This window comes from Vigna angularis, chromosome 6 (assembly GCF_016808095.1).
Source record: "Vigna angularis cultivar LongXiaoDou No.4 chromosome 6, ASM1680809v1, whole genome shotgun sequence".
In the NCBI taxonomy this organism is placed as follows: Eukaryota; Viridiplantae; Streptophyta; class Magnoliopsida; order Fabales; family Fabaceae; genus Vigna; species Vigna angularis.
The window spans coordinates 35,586,145-35,604,174 of record NC_068975.1 but is presented as its reverse complement, the minus strand read 5'-3'; the positions used below and the strand labels follow the sequence as shown (position 1 = coordinate 35,604,174).

Here is an 18,030-nt window from a genome sequence, read left to right as displayed (position 1 = left end):
ATGATGGTCTAGGTGATCGTAGTGACAATGAAGTCGGCGTTTGTTACTATGTAGGGGTTATAGCAGAGGCAAATAGTGAGCATTAATAATTAATGTCACAATTACTGCATTACATTTACGTAATCTTTTGCATTACAATTACTACATTAAAAATTAGTTTGAAATTGAATTAAAAATCATATAAATCAATTTTAATCACACATTTTACTTTTAAAATCTATATCTACATTAAAAAATTTACCACCGCACCAGCAAGTCCTGAATCTGAATAAATAGCATACTATTCTGAAACCACTTTAAGTTGCTATGGGGAGAAAACAGTCACGCGCTTTCACCTTTTGGCAGAGAATTGTTTTCCTCATTAATGAAACAGAGCAGCAATGTGAATATTGCTGTAACGGTTTGCGTTAACCGAGAATAATATGATAGGCTCAGAGTAGGGCTAACTTGTATACCATCATCAAACTTATAATGCAACAACAAAACCTTAACAATCTGTCATTTAAGAAAAGAATTGTTGACTGTATTGACAATCTTTTTGTACAGGAGAGTATAAAATCACCGGAAGAACTATCTATGAGGAAATGGATATCGAATTCAACAAATATCTTTCGATTAAAGTACATACACAATTTTTAATGCCAATGGCCGCAATATCTTCATCTAGACCCTAAATCCCCAATTTGAAATTGAAATGTTACAAGTATTCAAACAGCAGAATCTTCTAATATGGCGGTGGATAAATCATTTATACGTGGATATGCAGCTTTCTCATCCAGTTGGTTTTGGGCCCATTGCAGCATCTTCAGCAAGCTCGGAAGTTTTGGGTCTGCCATAAAAAAATCGATCAATGTAACCAAATTACAGGGCATAGCATTATTTGAGAAATTCAGATAACGAAAGAGTAAAGTTGAAGCATCTTAATAGAAAACTGGAACATGATAGCAATATAAATAAGTGCAGAAGAGAGCCAGCTAGCAAACACTATAGCCGGGGGGAAATCATTGTCATCGCGCACTATATTATCCATATGTTAAGCATAAACGAAACGGTTTTTATAATTTTCAATTAAATTGATATTTTGAAATGTTAAAAAAATAAATGACAGCAATAATAATCACAATAAGAAAATATCCTCCTGCCTTCACATTCAGTGGATTCCAATCACAATTTAAATGCAGAAGTTGAACTCCATAATAATTCTCTGTAAATTATAGCTTTCCAGGAAGTGCATAGAGGGAAGCAATAGAGCATATTCAAACATAATTTTGACATCGCCAATGGCAGGTAAAGCAAAGAAACAAGCTAGCAAATAATTGGTACAGGTAGATGAACAGAGAAAGTCCTCCCAATAATCTTTTGGATTTAGATTTGTCAAAGCATATGAATATTTTGGATACTCACTTCCAAACTCCAGAAGTTTGAATCCATCGTTCAAGCATAAAGAAAGTCATCAGAATTTAGTTTACGCACTCTCACGGAACAGTGGTTCCAATATGGCAAAAAGAAGCTTCTATTATGCTCCCAAATTTCACAATTGCTGATTCAACAAACCCTATATCCCAATCACAATAACGAAAAACTTGTACGACATGTACGAAAGTAACACATCCACGAGAAAATTGTGTGCAAACTAGATTTAGAACCAGACTTGCAAACCAAAGTTATAAACACAAAAAGACAGACTTTTGCAGCAAACACAAACCTTTTTCGTGACTTTGACTAGTAAGTATGGCTGCATTGACCTCACTTGCTGTCTTTAAACGCTGTGATATGTCAAGCAAGTCCCCAACAGGACAGTTAGAAACATCTTCAAATGCCAACAGTGCAACAGTCCTCTCCAACTCTTCCAAAAAGCTTTGCTGAAATCCAACAGGCAAGTGTTAGCACCAAGTCTCTGAATCCAGTTACATCAAATTTTGCACAATAACAATTTAGTTTCCCATTTTTTGTATTTTCCTCAACTATAAGCAACTAAAGCAAATTCCCAACACAAACAAATAACCATTAATGAAAAGGCCATAAATTCTTCATAATAAAGATTTTATTGGTCGCAAATTGTTGCTATCAAAGACTATTTGCTCAAGTTTTAAAAGTGGCGTGGGAATGAGTCATACATTTTTTTCAGAGACCAAATTGCATAAGACGCAAATATCAGGATACCAATTTACTTATTCTTCAAGATTTCATGTGAAAAATAGAGATACAAAAACTTATTCCATGAGATTTACATTTTCCTCTCCCCTTGGTGCAAGCTCCTCTTGAGCAAACTCTAGTGCCTCTTCTACTTTTCCATTCCGAATCAGTTCTATCAATCGCTGCTGTTGAAGATGGAAAAATAATTGGGGATTTGTGTCCAGTATCTGCAGACAGGATTTACAAAATGGAAAAGGCATTAACAAAAGATAGCTCTTAGGTGTACAAAATTGTTTGTGTATTTTATTTGAGGTCAGAATAATAGTAATAACATTCTCCTAAGTAATTTTTTCATAAAAAAAAAATCTTAAGGATTACCAAACTGGTCTTCAAAACTAAAAAAACTGAAAAAAAAAAAAAGTAGAAACAACGCAAGGAATAAGCAAAAATAAAAAATATAGATGCGTGATGAAACTAAAATAAAAACTTAGGAGTAAAGGATATATAAATTGAACGTAATAACACCATTTTTATGCAAATAACATCATCTTTGTTCAGATTATCAGATAGTGTTCTTAATCATAAGATGAAAAGCGTATTCTTCTTATCATGTGTCAAATTGTAAGATTCAAAACACTGAAAATTAACTTAAATATGACATATAAATTATGCATAATCCTTAGGAGTGGAAGAGGCCAAGTTAATCGTTAGGAACCTATGACCTATACATGTTATGTTATGCTTAGGTCAAGTCATACCGGTGCTCTTTTAAATGCCTCATTTAAGTAAAAAAATAAAATGATTTCAGTCAGTCAAAAAGCCATTTAGGCCAAACAAGTCACTGTACTTAAGTTACTACAGAACAACAAGAATAGTGTCGGTATGATACTACATTTCAACTACCACGTTTTGATATTACATTGTTTCTCTGTTTAAACTTACTAACCTATCATTAAAAAAAAAACTTTCTAAGCCAGGTATACATTGGGACCCAAAAAACTATTTAGTGGAGTTTCTTTACATCTTTCGAAAACTTAACTATGGAGTTGGCTTTTAAATGAGTTTTCAGTCTAGCTCAGACAATTAGAAAATGCCAAGGTAGACGGTAGACCCTTAAAAGGTTTCTATTGGCATATATCGAGTAAAGGGCTAAACTCATATTTTAGGTTTTGAAGATAGGTCAGGTTCATGGCCATTTTTGACAAAAACATCCTGACAGTAAGTGTCAGGAAACAAATTCAACTCATAAATCAATTGAATGTGTGAAGTGTGAATCCCCATTATTAGACAAATGAAAACTGAATAAGGAAAGAGTCCAATAAGTGCAACAGAATACTTTAAACCTTTCATTTAAGGATTTAAGCTAACTTTACTTTTGGATTTCTTTGATGAGAACTGGTGGTAAAAAATATTGAAGATGGGGGAAAGTAACACTAAATCGTGTGATTGGTACTCATGATACGGAATTGGTTGAATTGCACAATTCATTCATGTATCTCGTGATACAAAGGCATGTGCAACTTGTCACAATTGCTAGCTTGGTTCAAATTACAATTCTTGATTTTAAGCAAGTGAGCATAGTTGGGTATGAGATTGCAAGAAGACCAACTAAAAGAGGCTGTATCATGTCCTGTTTAAATTTGCATAACTCCCATCAAGCCATTTTAATAAAAAATGCAGCATAAAAGAACTTTCAACAAAGACAAATAAATCTGCCATTGTCATTGCTACACGGAGAATACAGTCCAGCAAGAGTGTTTCTAGTTATTCGGCACATAAGAATTTGAATCATGCATGCATCATGTGTATCATATATACACTACAAATAAAGGGAGCCTATGATGCATAGGAATTGAAAGTTATTATAAAATAAATAAATGAAGGAAAACCTACCTCTGGATTTAAATCATTCACTTTCTCAATTGCATCCTCGACGTTACCACTTTGTACTGCCTTCTTAACAGCCATGCGATCCGTTATTGTTGCAAGATCTATATCTGCTGTAGATCAATAAGGACAGACATATCTTCATAAAGAACACGATCTCTTCAACTCACGGACGCAAAAAGAAACAAATAAATAAATCAAAAGAGGATACGTTCAGTTCCAGACTCCATTCGAAATTTCTCAGCAGCTTCAACGTAGCCTTCTGTAACGAGGAAATTCATTACCAATTTATTCATGTCTTCCTTTCTAATCTTCACATCATTAAGCTTTTTCTCCCATTCTTCTCTTGTTATGACTTTCTTATTCGCAGCCTTCACAAAATAGTTTCCAGTGATAAAAATCAATTATCATCATGACATATATTTGAGTTAGTTCACTTCCATGCACCATGCACAATTGTCCATAAAAAGAAATAATTCCCGAAATAAGACTAAAATTGTCTCCATTAATACATTTCCCTCTACTTGTTTGCTGTGTAACGCAGGAATATATGAGAAAACACCGAACTTGCTTGCTAAATGAATCTCCTTCCACAGCATTTCAAGAAACTAATAATCCAATAGACCCTTGGTAGTTCAGTATAACACGAAGCACTACTTCTGTTTATATGAAGTACTTGCAAAAATGTAGGATATACTAATCCAAAAAAAGAGAATAAATATGAACAATAGTTCTGAGACTCTTTATAGTCACATGGAAATGGAAAGCAGAATAAAGCATCAATGGGTTCTAAAATTCTTAAATGAGCACAAATTTAGATCCTTTGCACCACTGACATTAAAATTAAACTAATTAAATATGTATCCACTATTCGCAGAGAGAAAAGGCGAGGGAGAGAGAGAGAGAAAGAAAGTCAAATACCATTGCCTCGATTTCTGCTAGTTGACGAATCACAAGCCAGAACAATGACATCAGTGCACCAAGTTAAACCCCATTTTTAACCCCAAACGACACGCGAGCTCCGTCACCTGAAAATCCGAACAAAGGCACCGAAACTGCAGGTCGTAGATCAGCACCAACAATTCAAATATCGAAAACAGTCACATTTCTAGTTTCCACACCCTACCAATCAATGACTTTAAAAACAAAACTAAGTCATCAAAACCCTATAGACGGAAGGGTAAACAATATCCACAAGCGAGGGGTGGAAAAATTAAGAGCAGGAAGTGAATTCACCGAAAAATTAATTTTCCAATGAATTGTGCTCGGACTTTATTCCCCGAGAAAGTGGTTGAGGAAGGTGTATCTCCGCATTCGGAAGGTGCCGCCGGCGATCCCTTTCTTTGAAGCTGAATCGTAATGCAGGGTTCTAGACTTGTCTTTCAACGTCATATACAGATATTTGCTTTTGGGTTCGGATCCGGTTCTTTTTATAACCGGTCTCATAGGAAGGCCCAATTAATAACTTCGTATATACTATTTAGTTTTTCAATTTTTGTAATTATTATTTTAACTTTTACATTTTTATAAGATGAAAGTTTAATTGTATCATTAAATTCATAACGAACCATTTTTAGCTGAAAAATAAAGTTATATTTATCAATAATAATGAATTGTTATATGATTTTTTAGAATTACTCGCATATATTTTGTAAAAGATATTGAAATCAATTATGTTCATGATGAATTATTGTTATTTTAATTTTAATTTTAATTTTTTTATCTCTATTTGTCTAAGTAAAATCGTATTCTTTTGTAATACTGAAAGTAAAAAACACAAAATCAAGATTAATATATCCTAAAATTTAGAGGATATCAATTTGTCGGTGTGTATATAAAGAAATGAATAAAAGATATGTTTATTTATTTAGAATTTTATTTTATTTTTTTAAAAGTGTAATATTTATCATTGTGGCGTTTGGCATACTTGCTGGGCGAATCTAATAGTGATTAGGCGAGAGTGTCCTAAAACCAATTCTTATTATTTTCCAAATTTTCAATTTTCTACTGATCAAACAAAAAATGAATTATATATATTTTAAAAAATATATCAAAATCCTATATATTTTTACAATAATACATAAAATATATTATAATAAATATGAAAAATAAGTAATTATACTTATCATTTACTCAATCTTAAAAAATTTAAAATTGTTCAATTAAATTTTTACTCTTAGGATTTTATATTAATTAAATGATTATGTGATATTATTAAGTGATAATGTGACAATTATATTATCTGATCACTTTGTTTAGTTTTCACCGTATATAATTATATAATTTAATAATCTAACGTCAACCCATTTTTAATATTGTTTGTAATTTATATTTATCGAAAATTTCCAAACACCTTTCCATCAATAAATAACCACAATAAGGAAGATTTTATAGATAATAGAGGCCTTCGATGACATTGCGTCAACCACGAGAGAAATCGTAAGTGAATAATACAATCATATTTAACATTCAAAATCTTCAAAATGTTATCACATTCAAAAGATATATTTGGAAAGTTGGTACGATAAATAAAAGCCCTTATACTCTGTTCATTTGAATGACTTTGGAGAGAGTGATCGAATGGATTTGAGAAAATTTGAAAATAAATTTTTTTGTTGTTTATTTGAGTTAATTTGGAGGTAGGTGAGAGTAGATTTGGAAGTAAATTTTTTTAATTTGTCACATCAATCAAATATTACGTTAATTCTCACAAACGTTGTTTCTAAATTCACTCTCACTTACCTTCAAATTAACTCAAATAAACAAGAAACAAATTTATCTTCAAATCTACTCAATCATTCTCCCCCAAATCCATTCAACTGAACAAAGGATTATAGTTTTTGTGAGAATGTTATCCTTTTGCTCACATGCATAAGAGGAATAATTCACAATAGCAAAGGTATGGTTTCTCGAGTGCGATTGTAGTCCAACTATAGATAATACATATTTTGCTATATTTCCAGGAAGCCAAGTATTTCTTATATTGAAATTGTTGTTGGAGAAATTAATGAGTTGAAACCAAGCTTTGGATATCAAAATGTCGTAAGAGGAAACACGGTCGTAAAAGTGTATTAAACATAGATAGATAAAGAACTAGTCAAAATTTTGCAGGTTATTTGGGTTGCAAGTTAATTCAATTTATGTTTTAAATATTTGTTTTCGATCTTAAGTTTATCTAACATGTTAATCACTCTTCATTTGAGGTATTGTCTACTTTAAAGTGTATACTTCGTTAGAGTCTAGGAGCATGTGCATGTTATTCAGTTTGCAATTAATTTAAACCCACTTAATATTATTAGGGTCAAATGATTACATCCACCTAACCCTGATCTATCTTCATAACTTATCTAATTCATGTATCTCTCATCTCCATCTTTTCTCTCACCCATATATAGTAACTCGCGACACTGCAATTTGTTGTTTTTCACTTTAATAACAAAATAATTGATGATATTGATGTTTGCAATAATTTTAAAACTAAACAAAAAGTAATACCGATTTTTTCAAATTTCTTCCAACTACTGGTACGAGTGTGTGGAAGCCGAAGGGATTGTGTGGAAAAATGAATACGGCGTCGTACAAGAGACGTGACGTGTGAAGATTCTCCATGTCCGCGCGCACTGTAACTTAAATAACAACCCAATCATAAGGCGAGCAGGCTTTCTTAACCTGCGCACCCTTACCCTTTGCCACCCCAAACCGTATTTAAACCTACGTCCACGATTCGCGAACGACTTTGTAATTTCTCTCTCTAACTTTCTCTCTCTCCTCCCACCACAGCACGACGTGACGAAGAAAAATCGAATCACGAACCTTCTCAGAAACCTCCGTTGATTCTTCACGAACCCGCGCGTCACGCCTTTCTCTCTCTTTCTCTCCCTTTTAGAATGGGATTGAGATCATCCTCGCTCTTCGATTCCGAAATTCGCCACCGGAGGTTTTGCTTTTGTGGCCGCGGCTTCTAAAAAAGCTTGTTAGGGTTTTGATGCGATCGATCTCGTTAGGTTCTCGGCGATGATGGCGGATGAGGGATTCGGCTACGCGTGCTTCTTGGACGGTGACGGTAACGCCGCCGATGACGACAAGTTTTGCATCGATCTGGAAACCGTTATGAGCGTTCTCGACGAGGATACCGATCCCTCTGAGGTACAGTATTGTGCTTGCAACGAGAGTGTGAGCGCGCCCCAAAGATTTCTCCCAATTTTTCAATGCTGTAGGGAAAATTATTGTGAATTCCGATCGGATAGTGTGAAAAACTGGAATTCAAGTGTTCCACTTTACCAACTGTTTTATATTCATGCTTCAACGCCTTTTGTATAGTTTTCTTGTTTGATTATATAAGATGTGGAACTTCTTGCACTGTCAATTTTCGATGAATGCAGTATTTTTCTCCAATGTCGCTTAGGTTCCCTGTTGGTTTTGTAAAATTTCGTCTGTAGTGCAGCGTGTGAAGATTTCAGTAGCATTATTAGTTGACACCAATGTGTATGTATACTGAGCACGCAGCTTTGAAGTAGTGTTTTTAGGAGAACATAAATCCCACTTTCTTTAAAGTAATCTTTAGTTAATCTGTGTAATTTTCTTGTGTACTTATGTCTTTTAAAAGTTATGTTCATTGAAAAATGAGAATGACGTGTTGAATATCTCATTCCTAGAATGATCTTTCGTTGCCAGTGACTTTTTCATTCAGAAGATCTCTGTCGGATCATGTATGGTTTGCAAATCTGTTTTTACGCCGTTTATGAAAAAAGAATATTGTCATGCTGTTTTTCTGCGCGTTTCATTTTCAATTCTTTCTTGTTAGGTTGAAGGACGAATGATATTTTATGACTAGTTTGTGCTGTTTCACTCATTTGTTTTTAATTAAATTTACGTGATGCTTAATGAGTTTAGTCTTGATTATCATTCCAAAAGGAGGTGCTACTTAATAATTACAAGGATATCGAGAAGTCATAACTTCTGTTACTACATTTTCCTCTTGGTCTTTTCAATTAGCTATGTTCGAGAACATCATTAAAATGATTGCTTACATTCAAACCAAATCCTTTATGCCTCTATTGAATACCTAGCATTCATATGTGATATTATCATCTATTCTAATCTTCTGGATATCATGCTGCAGAGTAGTCCCGAGGATTTTTCATTGAAAAATATATCACCTGGTGAATCTGGCATCCATGATAATTTTCTACTTCAAAACGGTATGTCGACTTGTGTGGCCTTTTTTAGTTATTTCCGCTTCTTATTGATTGTAATTAGTCGGTTGAACTTTAGAAGGACATTCTTTAACTCTGATATTGGATTTTATATGTAGTGTATTTGCTAACATTTTACATTTGACTCTAGACTGTTTCCCTTGCCTACTCACTAGTGTCTCAAGTGGCCCCATTTCTTAGATTTGACTTTAGTGGTTTCAGTTACAGGTTTTTCTCAGTTCTGATCAGATGGGTTAGATTTTTAGACCAAGGGCTTAACCAGTTTGTGATTCTGCAGGGAATTCTGTGCTTGAATGTGAACATGAAAACCAGGGACCTTCACCACAGACTTTCTCTTCCCCAAATGCTCTTGCTGGCGGTTACATGGACCATGAAGGTGATGATTTTGACTTCACGGAAAGGACAGGAGTTTCCAATTGTGAGATGCCCGCTTACATAGGCACAAGGTTCCCTGATCCTGAGGTGAATTCAACCAATGTAGCTGTATGTGGAGATAGTTTGAAACTGAATATGTGGAAGTGTGAAAATGATAACCCAATCAAGCATGTAGGATATGGTGCAGACTCTGAACGTATGTATAATCTTCACTAGTTTATGATTAGTCTAAGACATTGGCAACTTGTTAATTGTTATACTTAAATTTTTAATGCTTGGGCAGTGGCTGATTAAATTTTATGCATGCAGCTGCTTCACATGGCTCTATCATTGAGAATATTGATGTAAAATTTGATGATTATGAAACCTATACGCAAGAGATCACTGGACCCTCTGGTAAACAGGAAAATGACTCATGTACATCGTTTGAAAGATCGTTTGTTGATGCCGATAGATCGTCTTATGTTGCAACTTCAACTGATTCCTCTATTTGTCAAGGTTCCAATGTTCCCAATGATTTTAGTAACTATTATCCTTCTTTTAATATTTACCAAGGTATGGATGATAGACCTACTGTTGCCAACGCTTCTGATTGTTTGTTTAATGGTGCTTATCCTCATGTGTGGGAAAATGAAAAAATGACGCCAAACACGAAGGTTAATAAGATGGAGTTATTTACTGATACAAGTGATGGAATGCGCTCCATTCTCAGTGGAGGGATATCTTTTCAAGATAATCAATATACGTTCCAAGATAGTAAATATGCATCGTGTTTTCCTGGTAATGTTCTCTTTGAAGACAGTGCACCAGTGCAACACTCAACTTGTGCTTCATATATTTCAAGTACAGGTCAATCACTTAATGTCAAAACTGATAGAGATGGACTGATTATACCTTACCAAAATCCTGCTCACAGTGATGGTGTTGAGTTCAATGTAGTTCAAGAGATGAAACAACAACCTGGAACTTTTCCTGCTGTTGGATCTCAGGGTAATGATTTACTGAAGTGTGAGGATAGTGTTACATTCACAACGACTGGGAAAGCCAAATATTATCAAGACGCTATTGGTGGAGCTGTCAATTACTTTCCAGGAATTATGAGAGATTTAAATTTAAAACCATTTGACAAATCTTTGTATAATCTCCAGACGTCAATTGCCAGTGGGAAGGTGTATAATTGTGTTATGACTGAAGGAGAGGGAAAATCAATTGAACATAAAAGTATTGATTCTCAGCTTTCAAAAGGAAGTACCGACAGATCCAATATGGAGGATGAATCTGATGTTTGCATTATTGAAGACATCAGTCACCCTGCACCTGTAAGTCGATCAGCAGAGCTTGGGAATTCCCTCAACACATTACAATCTTCTAGAGGTGTTTATACTCAGTCTTCTATGGTGGGAGTTATGAGACCTAAGGCACGTGATGAGCAGTACATATTACGAGTTGCATTGCAGGTTGACACTTTATCCTCTGTAGCCCTTGGCAGTTTGGAGGGTATTCTTAGCACGTGCAGTCATGCACATTAATTGACCCCCTTTCTGTCAGGCATGATTTCAAATCATATCATACATGTTTTCTGATAGTTATTGGAGGTATGTGAATTGATGCGATTTGGTGGAGATGGTAATGCATCTATAATTTAGAATGTTATATTTGGGAAATAATTGGTTATTTTATGGCATCTGTAAAGGATCTGCGACCTTTTCTCTTGGGTGTGGTTTGAAAGCTTTTGATCAGCGTGATATTGCCCCTGTACCATCCCTGGTTATTGCTATTTTCAAATTTTTCCATGGCTTGCATGACATATTATCATAATATCTTAATGTCTAGGTTTTCTCAAACTCAAGTAAACTAACTTCTGTTGATAACACAGGATCTTTCCCAACCAAAATCAGAGGTCAGTCCACCGGATGGACTGTTGGCAGTTCCTCTTTTACGACATCAGGTTATATTCTTGAATCTTTTGTGTTGTGTCTCTCCTTTAAAAGTACTATTATGTAGGTGTTTTTAAGTCTGTTGGGCCAGCGTCTTCAAAACTAAAATGAATATCTGGATCTGTAATTGCTAGTAAAAAACAAAAAAACATTATTTTTATGATTTATTTTGCAAATTTGCATCGGTGATAGAAACTGGGTATTTATTTTACAAAAAATATGGATAAATCCTAAAATTAGTGTATAGTATTCTTCATTTCCACACTCACAAAACAAGAGCAGAATATGAAAATATTGTAGTGCTTCAATATTTCTAAGATCTTCCATAAGGCCTTGATTCTTTATTGAATCACTATAGCTTCCCTCTCTTTGCCTCCCCGGCAGGTTTTATGGGGTATAATGCGGTTTAAAATTGAATTACCCATTTTCAACTTTAGTCACTTCATCGGCCTTAGTAAACAAATAACTGTATGAGGCCTAATAATCAATTATATATTTTTTGTTGGTTAACTGTACACAATCTCTTGGGTAGTGGTTCGACGTTTTTGGTTATTCCGAGTCTTTTATGATCCTTTGCGTTTATTAGCTTCAACCCAATTTTTGTTTTGATGCCCTGATAACTTGTGTACTCTGTCTGTTTGAGTCACCCAACTAAAATGGTTGTTTTTTTCAGAGAATTGCTTTATCATGGATGATTCAGAAGGAAACTTCTAGTTTGTACTGTTCTGGAGGAATTCTTGCAGATGATCAGGTCAGTGCATTGCACTCGTAATTTGCACTCGTAATCTAAGATGATAAGTTGACTATCAATAAATTATATGAATTCCTTGCAAGAAATTTACACTTTATTCTCTTGTAGGGTCTTGGAAAAACAGTGTCGACCATTGCTTTAATATTAAAGGAAAGACCTGCATTGGTGAATAAATGCAACATTGCAAAGAAAAGTGAATTAGAAACTTTGAACCTGGATGCAGATGATGATCAGCTTCCTGAGACTGGCCTAGTGAATAATGAATCTAATGTGGTTCAGGATTTGTCTTGTATAAATCCAAACAAAAACATGAATTTGTTAGTGCATGTAAAAGGAAGGCCGTCTGCTGGAACCCTTGTTGTTTGTCCAACTAGTGTCTTGCGGCAATGGGATGAAGAGTTGCACAGTAAGGTAACTGGCAAAGCAAATCTTTCTGTCCTAGTGTACCATGGTAGCAATCGAACAAAAGATCCTTATGAGCTTGCCAAGCATGATGTTGTTCTGACGACTTATTCAATTGTCAGCATGGAGGTCCCTAAGCAGCCTCTAGTTGACAAAGATGATGAAGAAAAAGGAGCTTATGATGATCCTGCAGTATCAAGCAAGAAAAGGAAATGTCCTTCTAGTTCTAAAAGTAGCAAGAAGGGATTGGACTCTGCGATGCTTGACTCTGTTGCTCGTCCTCTTGCAAAAGTGGCTTGGTTTAGAGTTGTCCTGGATGAGGCCCAGAGTATCAAGAACCACAGAACTCAAGTTGCAAGGGCTTGTTGGGGTCTTAGGGCAAAGCGGAGATGGTGCTTATCAGGGACTCCTATCCAGAATGCAATTGATGATCTCTATAGCTACTTCAGATTTTTAAGATATGATCCTTATGCTGTGTACACATCATTCTGTTCCACAATTAAGATCCCAATCAGCAAAAGTCCATCGAAAGGATATAGAAAGCTACAAGCTGTCTTAAAAACAATCATGTTACGTCGAACAAAAGGTAAACTTGCATGCAAGAAATTGACATCATCACTTAAGGAGGTTGTTGGATATCTTTTGTCTTTTCTATTCTAGAGTATTATCCTTATTGTTTCCTATTATGTTTAACTTTCAATTTACTGTTCTGTTCTCCATCTGTGTGATAAAAATCAAGTTAGAAATAATTTGAGTCATAGTTAATTACATATTTGTTGCAATGTCAGCAACTTTGTCATACACATACATTCATTGTATTAAATAATTGTCTATCCCTCAAGTATAATTTGTATATAACCATGCTATGGTCATAATTTGCTGTAGGCACACTTCTTGATGGGGAGCCTATCATTTCCTTGCCACCTAAATCTGTAGAGTTGAAAAAAGTGGAATTTTCACAGGAGGAACGTGATTTCTATTCTAGACTAGAGGCTGATTCCCGAGCACAGTTTCAGGTCGCCTTCTTATTCTTAGAACAGTCTTGCAAGATTCAAATAATGAAAACATTTTTTTTAATTGTTGTGCTTTTATTCTATATCCCAAATGAAGGGGGATGTTCCTGGTGGTATATTTTAATGGCGAACCTTATTAAATTCCTCTTGTCATGTCATAGGAATATGCTGATGCTGGAACTGTGAAGCAAAATTATGTTAACATTTTATTGATGCTTTTGCGCCTTAGACAAGCATGCGATCATCCCCTGCTTGTCAAGCGTTACAATTCTAACTCTCTCTGGAAATCTTCAGTTGAGATGGCAAAGAAGCTTACTCAGGAAAAGCGATTATCTCTTTTAAATTGTTTGGAAGCTTGTTTGGCCCTCTGCGGTATCTGTAATGTATGTCTTGACTGTACCTTTTTATTTGTAAATGAATGTTACATGGATTAGTACGACTCTTATTCATATGAGAGAACACATTATTCTAGTAATTACTCAGAAATCAACGCTTAAAATGATCCCGTACTTCTGTTTATTCCAATTTTTTATTTTCTATATATTATGTTGATGTTGATGGGCAGGGGAGTCGTGATCGAGAAAAGTAAGACAGTGACAGTAAGAGAGACTTGCTTTCACTACTTGTTGCATTTAATGATAGGTAGAAAGAATGATTGAGATTTATTTTCTTAAACTCTCTTGCTTGATCGGAGTTGAGATATACACGGGTTGAACTGTACTTTTTTAGAAACACCAATTTACCATATCACGACTGACCATGCTTTTAGTAAATTATGTTATTTCCCATTCTGACATGGCTCTAATATCTCCTTTCTTGGTTTCTATGCAGGATCCTCCTGAAGATGCTGTTGTTTCAGTTTGTGGTCATGTTTTTTGTAACCAGTGCATTTGCGAACATCTTACTAGTGATGACAATCAGTGCCCTGCTACAAACTGCAAAATTCGATTAAGCATGTCTTCAGTGTTCTCCAAAGTCACATTGAATAGTTCTTTTTCTGATCAGGCTTGTGATAATTTGCCTGGTTACTCTGGTTGTGAAGTGGATGAATCTGAGTTTTATTCTGAGAGTCAGCCATATAATTCTTCAAAAATTAGGGCTGCACTTGAGGTGTTGCAGTCTTTGTCTAGACCACAATGCTGTGCTCCCCAAAGCAATTCTGTGCATAGCATTCCGGAGGATACTACTGGTGGCCTCGGCAGCTCATCTTCTGACCGAATGAAATCCTCAAATGAATGTCCTGAGAAGCAAAATGTGTTAGAGAGAAGCTCTAATGATTCAGTTGGTGGTGAGAAAGCTATAGTGTTTTCTCAGTGGACTAGGATGCTAGATTTACTTGAAGCATGTCTTAAGAATTCTTCAATCCAGTATAGAAGACTTGACGGAACAATGTCTGTCTCGGCAAGGGATAAAGCTGTTAAAGATTTTAACACTCTCCCTGAGGTCTGTAATATAGTCAAGCCCATCTAGTGGGGAAATGGTTTTGATTACTTTATTTAATATTATTTGTGAGATGTATTATTTGACTATTTTTCTGACTTCAATGTAATGTTCAGTGTGATGTATCTGTCCTTTTCAGGTTTCAGTCATGATTATGTCTTTGAAGGCTGCTAGTCTTGGTCTGAATATGGTTGCTGCTTGCCATGTTCTTATGCTAGATCTTTGGTGGAATCCTACAACTGAAGATCAGGCTATAGACAGAGCGCATCGTATTGGACAGACCCGTCCTGTCACAGTCTTACGGTTAACTGTTAGAGATACAGTTGAAGACCGTATTTTAGCTCTGCAGGTATTTTCTTTTGGCTGCCTTGTAAACATGCGCTTTTGTAAAAGGGTAAATTTTGCCATGTTGGTCTGGTTGGTTTATGAACTTAAAAACAATTCTTTTGAGGGAGAATTTAATAAAAAGAAATTCTTGGAATTAGTTTGGAATGCTACTGAACTCTCGATGGACAATTGCACACATATCACTATACTTCATTAATAATTAAGTTGGATAAGTGGGTTGGTGATTTTTTCTTTAAACTACTTGAAGTATTTCTGTTTAGCCCTTTTCTGATTCCCTTTGTTTTTGGGTTGTGTTTGCTGAATATTCATTGTACACTAGTATGCATGTGTGTGTATAACTCATTCTTTTAGATGGGAACTTTTAATGTGACAATTTTTTATATAGCACACAATTTAGTGTTAATATACAATTATTAAAGTATACGAGAAAGAATACTCAAAGCAATAATCTTACTTGCTGCATTATGGTATGGTTATAAAGGCTAGATTAGTTATGTAGCTGATGCTATTGATGGATGCATTTATATACGTTGTATGTTCTGGTCCGGAATTTGCCATTTTTTGTAATGAAATTTTTTCAAGTTTATATATATATATATATATATATATATATATATATATATATATATATATATATTAAAAAATTACAGTATTTCTGAACAAAATATAGTTTGTTTACAGATAATCATACGTGTTACTTTAAAAAGCATGTGCGTCACTAGTATTTACCTTTTAATAACGTACTTCAAGATATTTCCATTATCTTTTTGGAGATGATATACAATCACCCCCTTTTCTACTTAACATTCAGACAACAGTAATAAAATTACACCTCTTATTTTAAAGTTTAAAAGGATTTAGAATGAATCAATGTTATTATTTTTTATTTATGAAGTGTTAGAAAGGTGTTGAAAAATTGGAAGATGTAACATGGAAAAATTTCCTCATCTTTTTGTTCTATTGTGATGTTAGAAATATTTATACATGTTGTATCACGGTTGCTCATGCTAGAAAACCTTTGCTTTCTTCTATATACACTTGCAGCAAAAAAAGCGAAAAATGGTTGCGTCTGCCTTTGGAGAGGATGGAACTGGTGGTCGTCAAAGTCGCCTTACAGTGGATGATCTAAAATACTTGTTCATGATGTGATTAGACATATATACATACAGATATAATTTTAATTTTTTGGGCTGGTGATTTGTTTTCATAGGAGCAGGCGTCAGTGGGTTGGTTTTTGGTGGCAGCAGAAGAAACAGGGTGCTGAAATTTTTCTAACATGGCCTCTGTTGACACTTTACAAGAAAAATTTATATGAATTGTCTTTATAGTTGGAGAGATGATTCAATTGTTTACCTTGAAATTTTGGTTTAGTCGTTAACATTTGTATAGGTTGTTGAGAGTTAGTAGCATAGACAGAAACATAGAAATTGTTGTGCTCATTGTAAATAGTATAGATAGATAGATAGTTAACATCTTTTTACATTTGGTTTAGTCGTTTACTTTTTTAATTATTTTTAGGCTATATTATACAGATATCCTTTATCCTTTTGCGTTTTATATATCTGTTTACTCTTTTATCTTCTGAAAATAATTTATTTAGCTCTTCATACTTTTAAAATTAACCTCCATCCATGTTCCCCATTCCTCTCCTTTCTCTCTCTCCTCTCAAATGTACTTATTTTTCTACCCGCCCAACCTATTCTCCGTCTGCCTGTAATTGCTAAACCCATTCCCTCTCCCCAACCAGTATCTTACTGAATCCCTTTTCCAACTAAATAACCTTAACAGCAAAAATAAAAGGAAGAAATCCTTTCCTGCAAACAACTTTCCCCTGTTTTTGGTTTGGCAACAAGATAAAAGGGGTACTTTCTACGAAGGAGGGAGGTTAAGAGCGACATTTTAGGTTGTATTGTTTAAAACAATTTTTGATTATGGTTTTTTGGAGAAGAAAATATAGAACTGGGCTAATCAATCACTAATAAATATTAGCAAAGGTAACATACATGACAAGTTTTTACACTTAGTAACACTAAAAAAAGTCTCACAAAAAATGTAAAAAAAAAATACAATTATTTAACTTTACGGTGAAAAACTGAAGACAAAAAAAATAAACTCTGTCCTGAAATATAAAGCAATAACAGCTTCGAAGTATCCATTGCATACAACACAAGTTTCACTGTAATCCTAGTTATGTAATTTTGTTTTCTAGCAATATTATTCAATGTCTGGCGTGTATGATTATGTTTTTTAAGGAATTAGAATGCAAACATTTGTAAAGAGGACTTTAGTCATAAGTTTGGAAATGATATACAGGATATAATGTGTACTCTATTCGATGTTTTGGCACATCACAGTATAAAAATTAATTTTTAATTTGTAACTAAAATGGTTAAAGTGGTATTATATAGGTAAGAAACTATTTTATTTTGAAGTTCGAAGATATAAACATCAATGGTCCCATAGTCTAGTGGTTAGGACATTGGACTCTGAATCCAGTAGCCCGAGTTCAAATCTCGGTGGGACCT

General features: G+C 34.5%; 2 protein-coding genes and 1 non-coding gene across 9 annotated transcripts; 2 read left to right on the top strand and 1 right to left on the bottom strand.

The window, feature by feature from the left end:
* Window positions 1-472: 472 nt before the first annotated feature.
* Window positions 473-5,420, bottom strand: LOC108343465 (protein GID8 homolog). Of its 5 annotated transcripts, none has more exons than XM_017581775.2 (7): window positions 5,260-5,420; window positions 4,945-5,078; window positions 4,235-4,394; window positions 4,030-4,136; window positions 2,232-2,363; window positions 1,706-1,862; window positions 473-829 (listed from the first exon to the last, which is right to left on the bottom strand). In XM_017581775.2, the coding sequence occupies exons 2-7, from the start codon at window positions 4,993-4,995 to the stop codon at window positions 708-710; spliced, it is 729 nt and encodes a 242-aa protein (XP_017437264.1). In that variant the 5' UTR covers window positions 4,996-5,078; window positions 5,260-5,420; the 3' UTR covers window positions 473-707. The 5 variants fall into 5 exon arrangements, with proteins under 5 accessions (XP_017437264.1, XP_052734835.1, XP_052734834.1 ...); XM_052878875.1 differs by having other exon boundaries at window positions 4,030-4,133; XM_052878874.1 differs by having other exon boundaries at window positions 4,945-5,407.
* Window positions 5,421-7,703: 2,283 nt separating this feature from the next.
* LOC108342902 (helicase-like transcription factor CHR28) lies at window positions 7,704-17,047 on the top strand. Of its 3 annotated transcripts, none has more exons than XM_017580802.2 (12): window positions 7,704-8,169; window positions 9,146-9,224; window positions 9,517-9,810; window positions 9,924-11,071; window positions 11,491-11,562; window positions 12,225-12,302; window positions 12,411-13,290; window positions 13,590-13,720; window positions 13,879-14,100; window positions 14,549-15,160; window positions 15,297-15,506; window positions 16,550-17,047. In XM_017580802.2, the coding sequence occupies exons 1-12, from the start codon at window positions 8,038-8,040 to the stop codon at window positions 16,652-16,654; spliced, it is 3,963 nt and encodes a 1,320-aa protein (XP_017436291.1). In that variant the 5' UTR covers window positions 7,704-8,037; the 3' UTR covers window positions 16,655-17,047. The 3 variants fall into 3 exon arrangements, with proteins under 3 accessions (XP_017436291.1, XP_052734833.1, XP_017436292.1); XM_017580803.2 differs by having other exon boundaries at window positions 8,028-8,169; window positions 9,151-9,224; XM_052878873.1 differs by lacking the exon at window positions 13,879-14,100.
* Window positions 17,048-17,958: 911 nt separating this feature from the next.
* TRNAQ-CUG (transfer RNA glutamine (anticodon CUG)) lies at window positions 17,959-18,030 on the top strand. The gene has a single exon. It is a non-coding gene; the product is annotated as a tRNA-Gln (tRNA).

Coding starts and splice junctions, on each gene's coding strand:
- LOC108343465 (XM_017581775.2), bottom strand. CDS start 4,995: ATGTCATTGTTCTGGCTTGTGATTCGTCAACTAGCAGAAATCGAGGCA. Junction 4,395..4,944: donor TAGCAGAAATCGAGGCAATG/GTATTTGACTTT, acceptor TATTTTGTGAAG/GCTGCGAATAAGAAAGTCAT. Junction 1,863..2,231: donor CACCAAGGGGAGAGGAAAAT/GTAAATCTCATG, acceptor GTTGGATTTCAG/CAAAGCTTTTTGGAAGAGTT.
- LOC108342902 (XM_017580802.2), top strand. CDS start 8,038: ATGATGGCGGATGAGGGATTCGGCTACGCGTGCTTCTTGGACGGTGAC. Junction 15,161..15,296: donor ATTTTAACACTCTCCCTGAG/GTCTGTAATATA, acceptor TGTCCTTTTCAG/GTTTCAGTCATGATTATGTC. Junction 15,507..16,549: donor ACCGTATTTTAGCTCTGCAG/GTATTTTCTTTT, acceptor ATACACTTGCAG/CAAAAAAAGCGAAAAATGGT.